Raw genomic sequence first — 20,067 nt, 5'->3', positions numbered from 1 at the left:
AAACGCAAGTGAACTGAAAAATACAAAGGCTGAGGATAATTAACCTATAAGTAATGCTGGTCAACCTGTAGCCTGTGGTTCCTGCGGCTTAAGTTAATGAGAAGTTTGAACTTCTTTAGCTGAAAACAACTGTGAGAAAAGTGCTGAGATTAAATGGAATAATAATGTTGGCAAAGTAAGAATTTTCCCAACATCACTGATGTGGTGTTCGTATTTCTAGGCAAGGTTCTGCTAGTGGTCCAAATATGATTAGTACCTGACTCGAGCTTTTGAAGCAGGAAATTTAATCCCATTCATGTACATATACATGTAAGTTTCTACAGTTTGCTTTATTTTTCCTCCAAATTCATCTGAAGTTATAAGGCAGCAAATCATTCCAGCAACCAGAGAATGGAGCGTACAGAAGCTAAGAAGAGGCTCTCATTATGTCTGTCAGCATTACTGCTTTTGGATTAAAGCTGCCAGTCGACTTTATGATTAACCTGATGTGACAAGCCTTCTCCAGTTTATGGCGCTCACTGCTGTACTCATGAGTAAAAAAAAATATTTTATCTCGGAATCTACAGCAGTGGTATTAGAAATCATTGATTTCAAATGTTTTTTGCACAAAAGAACTTAGGCCTACCTAAGAAAAGGCAACTCCAAGGGGATGCCAAAAACTTCTGATTATCCTGCCAAAATGATCGAATCAACCATTTTTATGCAAAGTGCTTGTAGATTCTAAACAGGAACATTTCATTACTGCAATGAATATAATAATAAACAATACTAGCTGAATGCCTAGCGTTGCACGAGTAATACAAAAAGTTTTTGGCATGGAAAGTTTATTCTCAATTAACATGTACAACATTTACCATTCTAACTTTTAAATAGAGGTATTTTGTTTGTTTCTGTGTACATGTTCCGTATACTGTCTTTATTTCTGAGTGATACATACTGTACCAGCTGCTGTGCCTACTACAGCTTTACATCGATCGCAATAGTCTTGGCCATGTTAGCTTAAGCATTTTTCTTCACATATGGTCACGCATTTCTCTTTTTGAAATTAGGAAGGGGGTTCACAAATGTGATCAGTCACAATGGAATTAAGGCAATGATGAAATGGAATCACGTGCATTCTACAAAATCAACAGCTTTTATAAAGAATATAAAAATACTCAGATTGCACCATTCACCATAAATATTACAATATTACACCAGCACCTGCCTGCTTGATGAGTAAACCATAATTAGAATAAAACAATATTGGAGTTCTAAAAATGTAGAATGAAAATAGTTTGAAGTATAGAAATGATCCGACTAGAATATTGTTTTGTACACCAAAAGAAGAGAATATCCATATCAAAATACACATCTTACGCATAATAAACGAGCTATGAATAATTAGACCTTATGAGATAAAATTATTGAAATATCTGAAACAGAAACCCGTTTGAGCTGTTTGGCAAGAACTGTCACTGGAAAAAAGCTACCGTTTAAAAACATGCGATAACATTTGGATAACTTTTAACAGCAACAAACAGTTGTTAAACTGGTTGTGTGTCAGTCAACAACTTGTTGAATGTATGAAACACCAAACTGTAAAAATTAAGTATTTTTATAAATTGGAATGGTCATATTCGGAATTGAGAACGGAGGCTAAACAGCCCCATAACTGATGTCCGTTTCATGAATGTTTAAATCTCTCAGGCTACGTATAGAAAAAGAGACCCTTAAAATGGGGAACCAACTAATTTGTGAAATCAATGGTCATGTCATGAGGGCTCTCTATTGTGTAGTGAAGGAGGAACAACTTGGTCGCGCCAGCCGTAATGGGTGATACCCAGACAATGTTACCACTGCTGTTCATAGAAATGGGAGCTCCTTCCTTGTTATCCTTATCCTTTGGAAGTATCGGATCCACTAAGTTCACCTACAATCAAGGTCGTAACTCGATGTACAAGGAACTAATACTTGAGACAGAACAGTGAAGTATGCAGCAATTCATGTGATGGCAAAAGGAGATAAAACACGAACACTCCCTGGAAGAAAATGGTGACTATGAAAAGAACCTTTACAATGACTTTAAAAGAATGATTGTGTACATAAAATAATGGATTTCTTCATTATTCGTGTGGTCAGAAGAAAATACTATGAGACACCAATACTACTTGGTGGCACAAACCGAGGCTGAACCAGAGCTAGAGATAAAAAGATAGTACAGTAAACCATGCTACATTGCGATTTAACTTTCGCAGTTTTAGTGGTTTGCGGTAAGAAATGTTTGAAAAAGAATACAAAAAATTACTTACTGTTACTTTGAAAACCCTAAAAAAATCTACTAAATAAATGGCAATCTGTGTGTGTGTTTGTCCACTTTATAGAGCGGTCTTTCCTTTTTTCGTCGTACGAATTTCAATTGTACTAAGCGAACTGAATGAATATGAGTAGTAAATACCAAACTTTCGGACTATTAGCCGCTATAGTCTGGTGGCCACAGGGCATTATCGGGTCAACAGGTGGCAGAAGATGGGGTCTATGGTAGCTTAATACTTTTAGCATGTTTTTAACTTGCGGTCTTTCCTTTTTTCGATTCGGTCGTACGAAGCGAACTGAATTAGTATGTAAATTTAAAATTTAGTAAAATTAAATTAGTAGTAAAATTAAATTAGTAGTAAATATTAGTAGTAAATTAAATAAAATTCACTACTCATTAAATAAATTAATGAGTAGTAAATTACATGTAATTAATATTTACTGCCAACGTGTACTGGGAAGGTCACCTGAACGTTAGTTTCTTGCCTCTCTCGCCTACTAAAATTCTGGTTCACAAAGGTAAGTACTTCTCATTCAATGTTGTATTGTCTATGCATTACCACACCTCCACTACATAACCCTTTCACAAATTTGTACAAATTTAGCTATCGGCCTACTGCCAGCCATTTTGCCGATATTATCTTGCCGATATATAGTTTTTCAATTTCAAACTCTATCTAGAACGTTTGTTTTGGTTATATATTTCATTTTGCCAACATGTTAACAAACACTGCTATGCAAAAAATTCATTGTATCTATACTTTGTGCATTGATAAAGCGATGTGAAGCTATGAAGCCAAAACGATCTTGTACAATGTTCATGTGATGGCAATTCTTACAAAACCATTACTTTCACCACCATCAGAGTCAGTGCTGCTATTGCTATTTTAGTTATCTGTGTATTCACAAAAATCTGAATCGGCTATAATGTCATCAACATAAGCAATTATTTGTTTTCTAACATGGGAGGCACTTACAAAACTTACACAAAAATGTTCGTTTTCAAGTTGGACATTCCCAAACAAATATTTAAAATCAAATTTTAGGCTAATTTTATAGAGAAATCTTTGGGCAACATTGTCACTACCATAAAAGTCCTAAAGATCGTTGGCTATGTTATCAACGAATAATAAAATTCAATTACTTTTCATTAAAATTAAGGCATTTTGCCGATATTGCTTATGTATCTTCCTTCTTATGTAGACAGGTAGTGCAGCTAGTAAAATATAAAATAATAAAATGAATTGCATGGTGTTAAAATTTTGGCTCATACCAATACTTTTAAAGTTGGTTTCTATTTGACAGATTTTCACTTATCACAGGGACGCCCGTTCCCATTAACCTCAAAAAATGAGGGATTACTGTAATGAATGTAGAACACAGTCTAAATAAAAACAATATTGATTTTCATAACCACAACTATAAAGTCAATAATACACATGTTTGTACACAAAAAATCAATCGTTGAGGTTTAATTTTGTGCCCATTCAGTGTGATGAGCTCTCCGAGCCTATTCAGTGTAATAAGCTCTCCGAGCCTATTCAGCGTTTAAGGTGCAAAAGATTATTTAACATTAAATAAAATTATTAAAAATAGATCTGCTATAATTTGGAGAACAGATTGGGTACCTTGATCTTCTGATTTGTGCTGCGAGGAACCTGTTCCTCCAAGTGTAATGTCACATCATGCTGGTGGGTGTTTTTCACTTCAATCACCTGCTTGTATTCGTTAATCTTAGACTTGCTCAGCATCCCTGATGTCAAAAGATGCAATATCAGCAAATGTAACATTAAAAAGGAGATATTAAAACTCAAAAATTATATTTTCATGAACTTGTTCAGATGATGTAACTAGAAAGCTAAACCTTTCTGATTGAAATATTCATCAATGGCTGGTGCCTACCGTGTTTTCAATAACTATAGTAAAATCAAAGCACAACCATGGGCAGACAACTCTATTATTTTAGGTTTATTATAATCCTTCAACCAGCTGCTTGTGTCCGTTAACCCTAAACTTGTTTGGCATCCCTGATGTCAGAGGAGGCAATATCGACAGATGTAACATCAAAAATGAGATATTAAATCTATTATTAAATACTAATTTAATAATGATTAATAATCTTTATACAGTACGCGCTCCTAAAACGTAAATAATCTGTTCCAGGAATGTTTACATTCTAGAGAATTTACATTTTAAGAACAGTAAAATACATGTGAATTGCTTAATCCATTCCAAGGTCTTTCCAAACTCACCTCTTTGACTTTCGCAAAAAGGAAAAACCTGAAGGAAATCCTTAAATTTGAGGGCTGTACCATAGCTGCAGTATTATTGGTTTGCATCGACAACTTTTCTTGCTGTTATGATCAATCTCACTGGTTTTATAAACCATGATTGCGGTAATTTTACTAGTTGATGGAAACTGCACATTTTCGACATTAACTTACAACAATTTGCTTATTTTTCAGCAAAGTCTATATTGCAAAGTAAAACTAATAACAAATATTGTGTACGTCTACAATAAGGCAAAACCATTTTAACAAACACAATTTTTAATATAACTAGAAATTCCACTGTCATACAGCCCACGACCAAAGTGATATTGGAAAAAAGAAAAGGGTACTGATGGTTGAGAAATGCAATATTAGCAGTCAAATAGGATAACTGTAATGGTAGCTGTAATGTACTGGGTGTGGGTGTTATTATATAAAACAAATAGCAATAATGAAAGGAAAAGATTATATGTTTATATCTCTCCTCCTGCAAAAAGAGAAATGCAATATTGGCCAATATTAGAAGTAAAATGCACTGATATTATTAGAATAACCAATTTTATTTATATAGTAATAATATAAAACCAAAGCACAATTTTTTTTACATTTCAAAACGGCATAGCTAACAATATCACGAAGTTGTGATACTTATATAGATTTTTAGAAACTCTGTACTACGTAGTCATTGTTCCGTAGTCATCCAAACTTATAATTAATTATTGTAATAATCTCATAAGAAACGTTAAAAAATATCATCGTCATTTGCTTTACTGACACTACGTTGGCCATCAATTAGAATGCGAAAGTATTCAAATATGTCGGCAAATGAAATTGAAAATGAAAAAACTGAAATCGGCAAGAATGAAACGATTTCTGTACTCCTATGTTAATTGCCGAAACCTTCAGATATTCGACAATGCTATAGACTGGTGAAAAGTGCACGTTTTTTTTCGTGAAATGCGCAAGACTTTATCGTTCTATTATCTGTCGCCTGGCGTTTCATTTTCCGGTCTTAACTTTTATTAATCCAAGCTTTTCAAGCGTTTTGTGGCGACCTTCGTCCAAAAAAATCTGTCTATTTGTGTATAATCTGATCAGATGGGTTAGTTTTAGGAATTTGCGGTAACCTTTCAAAGGCTTGGTAACATATTTAAATAGGTTTATATGCGTTTTGTATCATTATTATACTTAAACGACTTTACTGAAAAATAGTTAAATTTGTTGATAGGATTTCGTTGCAAGGGTTTGGTGACGGCCGTTAACGGATAATTTTTCGGGAGTTGTGTGCAAATGTGCATTTATCATAATTCTCCCAATCAATCGTTTCACTCTTGTTTGGTCGTGGGAAAAGTGGGTCTACCTGTGCGTCGTCTATCCGTATCCAGGGATCAAGATTAGGATAAAAGATAACTTTCGATAATACTCCAACTCGTGACTTTTAGATTGGTGGACTGATGCTGTAAGACCTGCAGCAATCGATCGCCTATAAGTAATTACCCTAGGACACTTATATGTCGCTAATATTTAGTTTCGTGAGTAGCATACAGAGTAAAATTTCGCTGCAACTTAGTTTCGCAACTCTGATGAGTGCGAAAATATAATGATATGAAAATGGATGCAGTGGAACAAACATAATTATATTCCTTAGGTTCGGTTCGCCGGTAAGAAAACTTTTTCATTTTGGGACTAGTTTGTAATTGTGAACCGCAGGTAGAATTGCATGGCCGAGATCGATAATGCAATGTGATCGCTTGCTGCCATTTGTTTCTTGGACTACTGTAGAATGGAATTTAATTATGCTGAAAATTTTAACGTTTTTGTCACAATTTAGCTTGTTTTTATATTAATGTATTTTAATTTTAACGATCAACGGTGTTGTGTATAGGTATTAATTTTAACGTTTTCCCAAACACTCAACTGCTGCTAATAATTGCTGAACATCTTTATTACAGTAATTACAAGTTGTATACAAATGTATACATGATACAGCTGCTAGTAATACTACAGCTACAAATACTAGCACAGTGTGTTGTTATTATAACTTCTTCTCTTCCTTTTTTATTAGTGTTATTTATCAGAGCTAACTCTTTCTCTATTGCCTCATCTTCTGAATCATTGCAAGTTATTGAATAGGTGTCAGTGGTGAATCCAAACCTTTCCAGAGCCAAGCTGCTTGTGTAGTACTGTGAGTGTCAGTGTGTCTTATTTTCTTTCAACACGCGGTGCTCACTGCATTGATTGATGTCCCCAACAAACGATAACACTACTAATGCGTGTGCATTGACATCAAATTCCTATCATTATAAATCATTCTTAATAGGAAAATAATCATAATTTTTGCAAAATAACGTAATAAATTTTGACAGTCAAATTATTTTATTGGTTTATATTTTAACGATGCTATAGTGGTCGTTAAAAACGTTAAAATAAATGTCGTTATAAAATTCTATTCTACAGTATCAATGAACAAAGCTATTTAAATCCGCGTTTCCGCTCGTTCGTTATGATAGTTTAGTTTCGCTCATGAAATTTTCGCCAGAAGACGACTCCGCGAAAACGCGAAAGTTAGATGAGGCGAATACATAAGTGTCCTAGGGTATGAAACATTGAGCAGCTGTCCTATTCTCTGTTTTGTCGACACATTTGATGATCTATTACGGCGAACTACAATGTCGCAAGTTATATATAATTGAGATGACGTTGTAAGCACGTCGTTTATTCCTCCGCGAGTGTGGAGAATTAAACTAGCATCCGAATCGATTTTAAAAATTCGGCCAATTTGACACTTTACGTTATATAGGAAGTTTTACATAGTACGAAGCCAAAACTTCACATGAATTTTTTACATTATCTGGAATTTATGTTATAAGAGATATACGTTATAGGAGCGTCTACTGTATAGTTATTTGCTGCAACTTGTAGCCATCGATCATGTTCGGAAGAATAATAATAATAATGACACTAATAATAATAATGCTTGCTTTGATAACAAGCTTTGATAAATGCATAGAAACTTAGTTGAATTAAAATCAAATTTCTACACCAATATTCATTTCTTAACACCAAATGTTTGTTTTATTCCCCACATATCTCCCACCAATATACACGCCACCTGGCCCGAGATGTCCAGAGGACATAACAATTATGAAATGTCAAATACTACGCGGGTTGCAAAAGATAAAAAGACACATAGTCAAACATACCTGCAGTTGCTTCCATCTTTTCACAAGGTTTGTAAGTAACTCTAACAGCGAAATCTACTCCTAAAGAACACTCAAACTTCTCTGAAGGGCTGACTGCAGGCAGCGTAGACTACAAACAGTATTACCGGAGAAATGTAAGTCGGCATAAAACACAGGTAAGTTGACATAGAACACAGGTAAGTTGACATAAAACACAGGTAATTTGACAAAAAGACACTGGTAAGTAGACATAAAATGCAGGTAAGTTGACATAAAACACAGATAAGTTGACATAAAACACTGGTAAGTTGACATAAAACACAGGTAAGTTGACATAAAAAACAGGTAAGTTGACAAAAAACACTGGTAAGTAGACATAAAATGCAGGTAAGTTGACATAAAACACTCAAGACCCCACTTATTGGTTAGTATAACTCCCAGAAAGTGTATCATAGCACACGCTGCAATTTCTAGCAAGAAGCTAGATATGCTCATAATAAAAAATAATAATAAAAAATCAATGAAAATGTATGGAAAGACAACTTCTACGAAATCATGAAATATAACTCCGTGAATAATATTGCCCAGAAGGGTAAATAACTTCTAACAGCTCTAGATAGAGTGAGATGCCTACCATGCCCCAAAGTGCTTTAGTTGATTTGACAATAAATTCAATTTAACATAATTATGTGCATTTGTTCTCTTTGGTACATACAATGAGAAACATGTAAACTGAGTTTACTTGTTAATGTCAGTAGATTACACCTGTCGCGACGTGTCATTTAAAAATAACATTTGTTAACAGACCGCAACAGGTTAATAAACATGAAGCAGCGCAATAATGGAACCTTTGCAATGAAGCTATTATCCATGAAGATGTTGCACGGTCCGGATAATATAAGGTACGGGCTGACGTTTACTAGCTTAGCTTTCAGATAGGCGTTGGCTACCATCTTGGGTGCTGAGAAGTGCTCAAACGCTGCCTTTAAATCGATGAGAGCGACAGTCACTTTGTGTTCTAAGAAAAGTAAATGAAAATTGATAGACAAGAAAATGACAGTAATATTAAACAAAAGGTATTGCAGTCAAAATGAAAACTGATCGCTAAATGAAGTCTGTGAACAGATGACAGAGTCTCTACTATTTGTACTTTAAAGTGGTTAGAGCTGTCAGAGTTTCCATTTTACTGAGTACTAATCGTGAAAGCGTAATCAGAGGGTCTAGAAATCAGTAAACAAAGTTAATCACTGCTGTTCCACACTTCGAATAGATTTGGAGTCGCTTCCCCAGCGAATCATAGAAATGGTAAAATCCGAAGGCATTTGACGACATTCCGCTTCGCTGAATTCGTGAGAAAGCAGTCGCAGTTTTGGACATCATATAGAAAAGTTCACTGCTGATGGTTCTGAATCAGTAATACTCGGCTAAGCTCTCCCAAATGGAAGTAAAAAATCCAGACTTGTGTGTCATCACCATGCGGGTCTTTGCTACAAAAACATTATCCCGCTACTCACGGCTGTTTCTTCGTGACATAATGCCTTTACATAACATTCAAATGCCAATAATGGGCTGCTTTCATGAGGATGACAAAATAATGTCTATTTCAGTGAAACTAGTCGAACATGTATGAGTTGAAAGTGAGTCTACTTTAACAAATGTTGCTATAGAATATATCGAGAATCATGGAACGATCTATTTAGTGAAAGTCCGAAAGGGTTGCAATGTTATGTTGCGAAGATTGGGCAACTCCGACCCAAAGCATAGAATTGCAGTGATTAATGCGGATGAGGATGCAGGAATTAAAAATAAAAAACTGTGTTTCTGATAAGTACATGCCCTTTGATAAAGGAATGACAACTCTTGCACTGACTATGATAGACATACCCGTACTGTCACTGATTATGATATACATACTCATACTATCACTTACTATGATAGACATACTCATACTGTCACTGACTATGATAGACATACTCATACTGTCACTGACTATGATAGACATACTCATACTATCACTGACTATGATAGACATACTCATACTGTCACTGACTATGATAGACATACTCATACTGTCACTGACTATGATAGACATACTCATACTATCACTGACTATGATAGACATACTCATACCATTACTGACTAAGATAGACATACCTGTACTGTCACTGACTATAATAGACATACTCATACTATCACTGTCTAAGATAGACATACTCATACTATCACTGACTATGATAGACATACTCATACTATCACTGACTATGATAAACATACTCATACTATCACTGACTATGATATACATACTCATACTATCACTGCCTATGATAAACATACTCATACTATAACTGACTATGATAGACATACTCATACTATCACTGACTATGATAGACATACTCATATTATCACTGACTATGATAAACATACTCATACTATCACTGACTATGATAGACATACTCTTACTATCACTGACTATCATAGACATACGCGTATTATCACTGACTATGATAGACGTACTCATACTATCGCTGACTATGATAGGAATTATAACTAACCTGTGTTGTCACTGGGTATAGTAGAAGGCCTGGTCACCTCAAAGGTCGTGCTCAGAGTTCCAGACTGCACCTAAAACAAACAGAGTAGTCCAAAGTTCAGAGGAATGAAGTCTGATGCGCAACTTATTAAAAACATAAAAACATGAAAACAGTCACACAGAAAGAGCGACTTGTGAACTAGGCTAATTTAGTTGAGAGTGAGTAAATACATTGGTAAAATAAATGCTATTTACTGTGAAATTACCTCTGATGTTTGGACATCCATCTCTTGCAATCTCGATACGTAACCATCCTCAGCAACTGATGCACTATTACACACACTCTTAGCCATACCTCTACTGCGAAAACTTCTTAGCCCAACACTTTTTCGACATCGAAATAGAACAACCTCCCTGCAAGACACTCTTGGCGAAATAAAGGCGAAATAAAGAGCATTCAAGGTAATCAAAACAATTCTTTTTTACATAGCGAATTATATTAAATTACCCAATATTTCATTACATAGCAAATTATATTACATTAACAAATATTTTATTACATAGCAAATTTAATTACATCAAGAAATATTTTATTACATAGCAAATTATATTTCATCAACAGTTATTTTATTATATAGAAAATAATATAACATTAACAAATATTTTATTACATAGCAAACTATATTACTTTGAAAAATATTTTATTACATAGCAAATTATATTTCATACACAATTATTTCATTATATAGCAAATTATAGTACATAAATAAATATTTCATTAAATAGCAATTTATATTACATTAACAAATATTTTAGTACATAGCAAATTTAATTACATCAAGAAATATTTTATTACATAGCAAATTATATTTCATCAACAATTATTTTATTATATAGAAAAGAATATTACATTAACAAATATTTTATTACATAGCAAATTAAATTACATTAACAAATATTTTATTACATAGCAAATTATATTACTTTGACAAATATTTTATTACATAGCAAATTATATTCTATCAACAATTATTTTATTATATAGCAAATTATATTACATAAATAAATATTTTATTACATATTTATATATTATTATATTATTACATATGTTCTGAGACTGAGATCATATGTCAGTTTACTTGTGTCTCAATGCACTATTTCTTATATAAAGCAACTAAGTACAGATGAATCCAATACCATACCATGAAAAACCATCTAAAACAGGATATACCATAAAACTTCTATTTGAAGGCCATTTTTAACTTTTCAACCCTTCCCCTATAGTAGCGTTCACTTAGAGGTGGTGTTCAAATAAAGGGTCACGTTGTAGTTTTTGACTTGCTCATCAGAGTTTCGGAGAGATCAATTTAATCCTTTTATGGGCCACGCGATAGTAATGTCACCTAGATTTTGCACTCTCTTTTGGGCGGATCGACAGTAATGCCGTCAGTCTCAGCATCTTTGCTAAACTACTTTTCATATACAGTCAAACATGGATAACTCGCCCACGGATAGCTCGAACATATGGTTAACTTGAATGGTTTCTTTGGTTCGTTCCCACATAATGATAAATTGCTATAGATAACTCCACCTCAACTCTGTTAACTCGAACAGTTTTTTGCCCAACGGCTACCGAGACGGTTGTTATCGCTTTAGAAAATCACTTTATTCTAAGTCATAGAGGTAAACCTCAACTTTTCGTAAATCCTAGGCGTCGTTATTACCACCGTCGACAAAATATTTTTGTCAAAGACTTTTGTAAAGGTTTAGTGAATTTTGATTTTTACCAAACATCCACTTAGCGATCGCTTTTCGGAAGCATGGAAAAGTGGGGTGACCTTCGCATAAACTTCAAGAAAAATCGGCAAAATTGATCTCGGTTAAAACGCTCAAAAGAAAAAGATGACTTTTTTTCTGAGCATTTCAACAACGATCAAGTTTTGCCAATTTTAATCTAAAAAACGTCCTGGCAATAACATCACCTCAAACAACAAAACAATCTCAAGTGATAGAAAAATCTCCTATACCTTTTGATAAAAAAGTTTTAAACTTTACATTAGAAGCATTTAATTTGAAACAAGCCATTTATGCTTTTGATTTCTATTATAGTTAGTATATGTGCATGTATCTACTAATAAATAAATAAATACATGGACTTGTGACAGTGCTCTGATAACTTGAACGCTCTGATAACTCGAACACTTTCGCTCGGTCCCGTGAAGTTCGAGTTATCCATGTTTGACTGTACGTTGAAGTATTAGACCGAGTTAAACAAGGAACCGCTATGATTATAAAATATCAGCTAATATTTTAATAATGTCACTTTTAAAGTTTAACAAAACTGTAAAGCTTTGGAGTTAGAAAAAGGGCATAGCGTTTTCCATTTTTAAAGAAGTTGCTAACGTTTTAAAATTAGAATACGCCATAGCATTGGCTACTACTATGCTGTACGGTGTTCTTGAGGAGTATTCTCATCCTTTATCAAAACACTTTAAAGTTTTCAGGTAAGATTGTAAACCCCATTATGGACTAATCTAAATTGATATGATTTAGACCTTAGTGACTTTGAATTAAAGTGTAGTTCTGATGATTGTGACAATTCGCCAGTACACTATCACTAAAATCATGGCAGCCACTAGAGCCACAGCGAAACAAATAATTGTTATTGATGCAAGCGAATCATTATTAGTACTATTTTGTGGACACATTTTTACTGATCACTTTCTATTATGGGTTCGTAAAGATCGATGAATGTCAAATACAGGTAGCATTCAATTAAAGGGTGGCCTTCAATTAAAGGTCGGCATTCGTTTAAAAGGTGGTATTTAATTAAGGAGCATGGTTCAATTAAAGGGTGTCGTTGTATTTTTCAGCCCTTCTCTTATAGTGGCATTCTATTAGAGGTGGCATTCAAATAAAGGTAGTTGTCAAACAGAGGTTCAAATAGAGGTTCAACAGCAAAAAAATGTGTTGCCAATTGTTGGCATGCAGTATCTACGCTAACAAAATAACAAATACATGTTTTGTTATTATGATCTGCAACAAAATGTAAGACTATTATGTATACTAGAGTATGGAGTTTTTACCTTCGAAAAAGACATAAGTGGCTAACTCCGTTGCTAACTGTCAAATCTCTTAATTAAAGATAAACTTGACAGTTAGCTGCTGTTAAGTCTGAAAAAGACTCGAAAGCAACACGCTTGGTACACTAAACTTTTGTGGCGCTTTGTACCCGAAACTTTGAGTTTAAATAAAAGGTTGACTTGCAACAAAATTCATATTACAGTTATATGGTACCAAAAGGTTCACCATGTCTTACTCTGTTATGTTGTAACTGCAAGATATGTGGAAATGTGATTATAAGCTCTTAAAAGCTTAAAAACGAACAGTGAATTGCAGCCATCTTGAAAACGGCTGTAAATTGGAATCCCTCTCAAAATGGCTCAAATGTAAAGTAACTGAACAAGATGGCTTCTGTTTGCACTTTCATGCAACCTCATTCATCGAAATATTTTCACACATATACTTCACGCATTCAATAAAATCATGTCTATTGTCCTTGCGCGTCTATTTCATCATTGTAATGCTGTCACTTTAAGCACTGATATCTCAAAATCTAGCCTAAAAATTAGTTTAATTTTTTTAACCTTAGCTCGAGGTGGTGCATATCATCCTCTAATGAGCATGAGGAGCCTGTTGACCACCTGTGAAGGTTGAAAAATGCTGCAGAAATTGTTTGCGCCATTGGGCAAGAAATATGGGTCACATGATCAGATTATGACTAGATGATTAGACCAAGATGAAACGAAATTGTAAAGTAGCAAGCATCTAAATTTGATACGGGCTTTCAGGTAGAACCCGAAGTGTTTGTCATAAACTTGTGCTACGAGACGTTTTATATTGAGCTTTTTATTGGCCTTTCAATTTACATGATAACGTGACGTGTCAAAACAATAACCATGTCAAGTTGAAGACGTCATAAAATGAAGGGATCCCAACCTCCAGCGTTTTCGTGATGGCTGCGATTAACTGTTTGTTTTTGAGCTTGTATGGGCTTTGTATGGTGAACCTTTTGATACCAAATAACTGTCATGTAACTTTTGTTGCGAATCAACCTTTAAATAAATCTAGCTTACTAAACACACACTGAAAGCCAAGTATTAATTTTTTACAAAACTTATGTTAATTTTGTCGTCTTAATTGTTTTATTATCTGTTTCCGGTTTAGCACTTTTTGAAAACCTTACAAAAACCTTTTTCAAACTGATTTGAATAGAAAGACCGAGCAATTCTGTTCCTGAAAGCGGCCTCTCGCATAATTGCCATATAGTAGTCATCGAAAACTGGCTCATATGCTCGTAACTCAACAGTTACTCGTATCTAAAGCAAGCAAATTGCTCGAAATTCTGCACGTAACTTGATTTGCTCGTATGTTGAGGCCCTTGTATGTCAAGGTATGACTGTACTTGTGAACATCAGTGTTGAATTTTCAACTCTCATGAGGAAACAACTCTCAAAAGAATTAAGGTAAAATTTGCCCGATTTCCAGCATGGCATTTAATTTGGGCCTAACAACAAATCATACTTGACTGACTTGAAATGAACTGTTTGTGAAGGAAGCACAGGCATGTCTCCTCCAACACTCGGCTGGGCTGTGGAAAGAAAAATTTTGGCATTATTCCAATCTTCACCTGTCTTCTGGGTGATGAGACCAAAGTAAGTCACCTGCAATAATATTATTCTATGAGCATCAATCGTCTTCGAAACAATTTCTATCGAAATGCTCCCACTCCAACCGCAAGCAGGAACTGAAATCTCTATGATCTTCTTATAATGTTAAAGAACCTTAAACCATAAATGGTAACTAAACCAATATTTTATTAAAATTTAAAAATGAAATATTGACAATAAAAATTATTATAAGCAGAAATTAAAGTAATATTTCAAAGTATCTTATAGTTAAGATAAGCCGAGCATAACTTTCAGATATGAAGGACATGGGGATGTTTAATAATTTGCGGTACGAAGGATTATAATTTGTGCTAGTAGAGATAACTATTAATAACCACAAACAAGAGTGCTTGTATCACAATGTAGCCAGTACTCAGAGCTGCAGAAAAGTTAATGGTTACAAAAGACCTTTCCTATTTATGTTCATCATCACACCATCACCTTAATATCCCCAAATAACTATTGTGTTGGTATGCATGATGCTACTACATAGACTACTAAGTTGGTAGTCTCATGCGCCATGAGATATCAACATGTGTACAAACTATGTAGAGAATTATTTTTACATGTGGTAAGGCGGTGCAGTGATAGCATGCTTGGCTGAGAGTCTGAATAACTAGGTTTAATTCCCGGATGGTGCAATGTTTTTTCCTAAAACTTTCAGCATGGCTTCAGTCAAACAGATACAGCTATTATTATAAAAGTATTATAATTATATTAGTAAAAGTTACGGTACAGATTATAGTAAATATTATAATAAAGATTATAGTAAAGATTATAGTAAATATTATAGTAAAGATTATAGTATATATTATAGTAAAGATTATAGTAAATATTATAGTAAAGATTATAGTAAAGGTTATAGTAAAGATTATAGTATAGATTATAGTATAGATTATAGTAAAGATTATAGTAAAGATTATAGTAAAGATTATAGTAAAGATTATAGTAAAGACTATAGTAAAGACTACAATAAATATTATAGTAAAGATTATAGTAAAGATTATAGTATAAATTATAGCATAAATTATAGTATAGATTATAGTAAATATTATAGTAAAGATTATAGTAAATACTATAGTATAGATTATAGTAAAGATTATAGTAAAGACTATAGTAAAGACTATAATAAATATTATAGTAAAGATTACAGTAAAGATTATAGTAAAGATTATAGTAAAGATTATAGTAAAGATTACATTAAAGTCTAGTATCCTTGGAGTGGCACAGAGAGTAGTCAGTAGTGTCCGTCTGCCAAGCTGAATAGTACAAGTTTGAATCCTGCTTACACCAATATTTTTGTCTTAACCTTCATCTGTGGTTTTGGACAGACAGACAGACAGACATGACTCGTATTATAGCAAAAATATTTTTGTGTCAGTTAAAGTGAATGTTTGCAAGTACCTTTACAAGGTTGTCAGCGCTAAAAGCTCGGATGTCATACTGTGGTTTCCAAGCTGCTTCAGTTACGAGATACGAGAGTGCAAGAGATATCTCGCCTTCCTCTCTCACATCGAGTAACACCGACACTTGTCTGCAACAAAAACAACTTTTACAAGCAACTTACTTCCGATGTATCGGATTCGACACGTGAAACTAAAATATGAGTGGGTGTTTTATCAATAATGCTAGAATCTTGTCAGAGCTACTGTAGTATGAACCATCTAAGCCGAATAAAAGTAACATCTACCGAAATGTCTTATTTTTTGTGTATAACAAAGGGAACGAGCACACCCTTGTGAAAAGTAAAAATCATGAAAATTGAATCGAGTAAACTCATATCAGCTATCACCATACTATACACACCATACAGTTTATCAGGGTAGGCCTATACTGCAAGTGCCTGGACATACTTAATAAAAACAATAAACAAAAGACGACAAGTATTGCTGGTAGCTAGCAGTTTACTAGGTCAATTCAGATTTATTATGAGCATCTATCCACCTGTTGATTCGCACATTCTCATTGACTGGAGCGGATGACTCCTGACATTCTTTTTCTAGTAGAATACATTTCGCGGAATGCTCTTGCAGCTCAGCGTCGATCCTGAATGCCTCATCATCACAGTGTCTCAGCTGCTTTTCATAGAAGTCCATGAACTTCCTTGCTCCATCCAGAGATGCATCACTGAACAGGTTCACTGGGGCCACCTGTATTGCACATCAGTGAAATATCGTTGAAAAATTAAATTTTGGTGCTTTCTTGCTTCAATAAAAACGCTGCTCAATAAAAATCAGACTATTGAGTTACTAAATCAGCATACATGCTATTTGTATCCAGATCTATTATCCAGATAATGCGAAAGCGCGATTATGATTACGATTATTTTATCAGAAAGTATCGGTAATTTTCTAGCATTTACGATTGGGTTTGATGTTCGAGGTCATCTGACTGCCAGGATTTTTCCATTTATAGGCGTCATGATCACACTTTCGATTGATCTTTATTCGTTAATTGTTTAATCGTTATCAAGTTTTCTTGATTTCATTCTTGAAACAACGTGGCAGTCAGATCACCTGAAACATCAGAAACAATCGTAAATGATATAAAAATACCGATAATCTTTGAGAGAGTAATCGTAACCATAATCACACTTTCGCATTATTTGGATAATACATCTGGATATAAATAGCAAGTATCCTGATTTACTAAATATGCTGGTTTTATTTTTTTTGATGTTCGAGGTCATCTGACTGCCACGATGTTTCAAGATTAAAACCGAGAAAACTTGATAACGATTAAACGCTGAGATCAATCGAAAATGTGATTATGACGTCAATAGTTGCAAAGAGACTGACAGAATAGAGACCCATAACTCTGAAACTTGAACACAATACTTGATATCCACTATAGCAACCATAGCGCTTAGTGACATCATTTAACACTAACGCGTTTTAATTGCGATCAAAATTGGTCGATTTTAATCTTAAAACATCCTGGCAGTCATATCACCTCAAAGATCAAAAAAAATCAAATCAGCATATTTAGTAAATCAGCATACTTGCTACCCTACAGGATGAAAATATTCGTTGGTCATAAAAATTCGCGATTTCGCGAACAGTCAATCCCGCGAATTATTAAATTCAGTGAATAATTAGTTCTATTTTTAATCACAAGAGAGAATAACTACTGCATCAAATTAAAAACTAGTCGCTAGCCTAGTTTTTAATGTAAATACTAAACGTAATTGAGTTCCAAAACATTTTTAAAATCATTGCCTGAGCTTTGAGCTAACACTATTGGCAATGCATCACATTTATTTACAAAATTATTCGAGGTTGTCACAAGAAATGCAGAATGGCGTCATCGCGGAAATAGCCGCGAGGCAGAAGTACTAAACGTAGCCGAGTTCCAAAACTTCTTTAAAATCATCGCCAGGCTTCGAGCTTTATTGCCATTGCGTCAAACTTTACAAAATTATTCAAAGTTTTTACAAGTTATTCGGCATGGCTTCAGCATAGCAAAAAAGCTCTCCTAGTCTTTCTACATTAGAATCAACTTCATCAATCTCTAATACCGAAGTCAAGGACGATCATGATTCTGATCTGGACATTATGGTATGTATTTGATTTGCAGTGCAGATACGTTTTTCCATAATCAACTGCATTAGTTAATTCTTTTGTTTAAAAACTGATTGCTTTCATCAAATACTTCAGCTATTGTTTTTGTACTTCCTCAACACTCGTCAATATTTTTTCTTTTTTGTGTTTACTGCAGATTGAGAATGAAACAACCTACTCCGATTACGAAAACTAGAGACAAGTAGTAATATTCATCAAGGCAAGAATATTGGCAGAGAGGCAACCAGTCAACCTAGACCCCTTCATCGACAACAACTCTTTGATATCGCTGTAGCAAACATGATTAAATTATATATTTTATTTCATGTATAGATATATTATAATTTATTACAAACTTGAGTGTACAAATAAAATATTTCAAATACAAATAAAATTTTACAAACGATGAATGGAGTAAATATAAACAGTTTAGTCCATATGGCGGTTGTCTAGCAATAAAATCAAACTGGTATTCTTGATATGTGAATACTAGCGTGTAATGGTGCTTTCTGACTAGTTATTTTACTAATAGCAGATCTGTCGCTGTCACTGTCTTGGGTAGGTGTTGAAGGCGATTCTCTCGCTACTACATGGCTGGTAAGGAAGTTATCATCAGAACTTTCCTTGTGGCTTACTATTGAAAAGTTCTGCCGGTTGGCCAAAGATTTGTGCTCGTAAAGGCGTTTTTGTTCATTTTTTAAAAACAGATATATTCTTCTCGTAAGTAGCTGCGGTCACTTCAACTTCAATTTCCAGACCTCCCTGAACGATTGGTGATCTTCTAAGAATGACATCTACCACCCTTGCAATCATTGTTCTTCGGTGTATGATGAAAAATCTCTCTCTCACACTAAAACAAATAATGAAGCAGTAGGGATGGAAAAAAATAAGTATTGCGTTTTACCGAAGAACCAAAGTAAAATTCAACCAATTTAGTAAATGTAAAAACTCATTACTTACCGCAAGTTGTTGGCTTATCAAAGGCTTCTAAAGCGATGAATATTCGTGAAAACCTCTGGACGCAGCAAAAATTGTTTACCGTAGAATAGCATGATCGCCTCACAGTTGTAAGCTAAATATAAACCGGAACACGCGGTGTGCGCATGCGTAGGAATATCTATTACTAGCCGCAATAGAATTAACTTTTCCTAGAGAGCGGCGGTTTTAAGCCGCGAATAAATTCATCCGCGAATATGCATGAAAAGACAGTTTTCGCGAAATATAACTCCGCGAATAAATTCATCCTGTAGGGTATTTTTATCCAGATCTATTATCCAGATAATGCGAAAGTGTGATTATGATTACGATTACTCTATCAGAAATTATCGGTATTTTTATATCATTTGCGATTGTTTTTGATGTTTGAGGTGATCTGACTGCCACGATGATTCAAGATTAAAATCAAGAAAACTTGATAACGATTAAACAATTAACGATTAAAGATCAATCGAAAGTGTGACTATGACGTCTATAAATGGAAAAAGACCGACAGAATAGACA

At 34.1% G+C, this 20,067-nt stretch overlaps 1 protein-coding gene across 2 annotated transcripts in view; it reads right to left on the bottom strand.

The window, feature by feature from the left end:
* Positions 1 to 1,116: 1,116 nt before the first annotated feature.
* The window catches only part of LOC137408897 (protein F37C4.5-like), a 32,806-nt gene continuing 13,855 nt past the window's right edge, over positions 1,117 to 20,067 (bottom strand). Inside the window, exons 4-12 of one of the 2 annotated variants that reach the window (XM_068095517.1) lie at positions 16,952 to 17,157; positions 16,412 to 16,541; positions 14,862 to 15,001; positions 10,544 to 10,691; positions 10,300 to 10,369; positions 8,596 to 8,765; positions 7,769 to 7,877; positions 3,924 to 4,048; positions 1,117 to 1,912 (exon numbers count right to left, since the gene is read on the bottom strand). In XM_068095517.1, coding sequence (XP_067951618.1) covers positions 1,730 to 1,912; positions 3,924 to 4,048; positions 7,769 to 7,877; positions 8,596 to 8,765; positions 10,300 to 10,369; positions 10,544 to 10,691; positions 14,862 to 15,001; positions 16,412 to 16,541; positions 16,952 to 17,157 — 1,281 coding nt within the window. In that variant the 3' untranslated portion in view covers positions 1,117 to 1,729. The remainder of the gene's footprint in view (positions 1,913 to 3,923; positions 4,049 to 7,768; positions 7,878 to 8,595; positions 8,766 to 10,299; positions 10,370 to 10,543; positions 10,692 to 14,861; positions 15,002 to 16,411; positions 16,542 to 16,951; positions 17,158 to 20,067) is intronic. The other variant, XM_068095518.1, reaches the window with a different exon arrangement.

Source organism: Watersipora subatra, chromosome 11, assembly GCF_963576615.1.
Source record: "Watersipora subatra chromosome 11, tzWatSuba1.1, whole genome shotgun sequence".
Classification (NCBI taxonomy): Eukaryota; Metazoa; Bryozoa; class Gymnolaemata; order Cheilostomatida; family Watersiporidae; genus Watersipora; species Watersipora subatra.
This window is presented reverse-complemented; position numbering and strand designations above follow the sequence as displayed.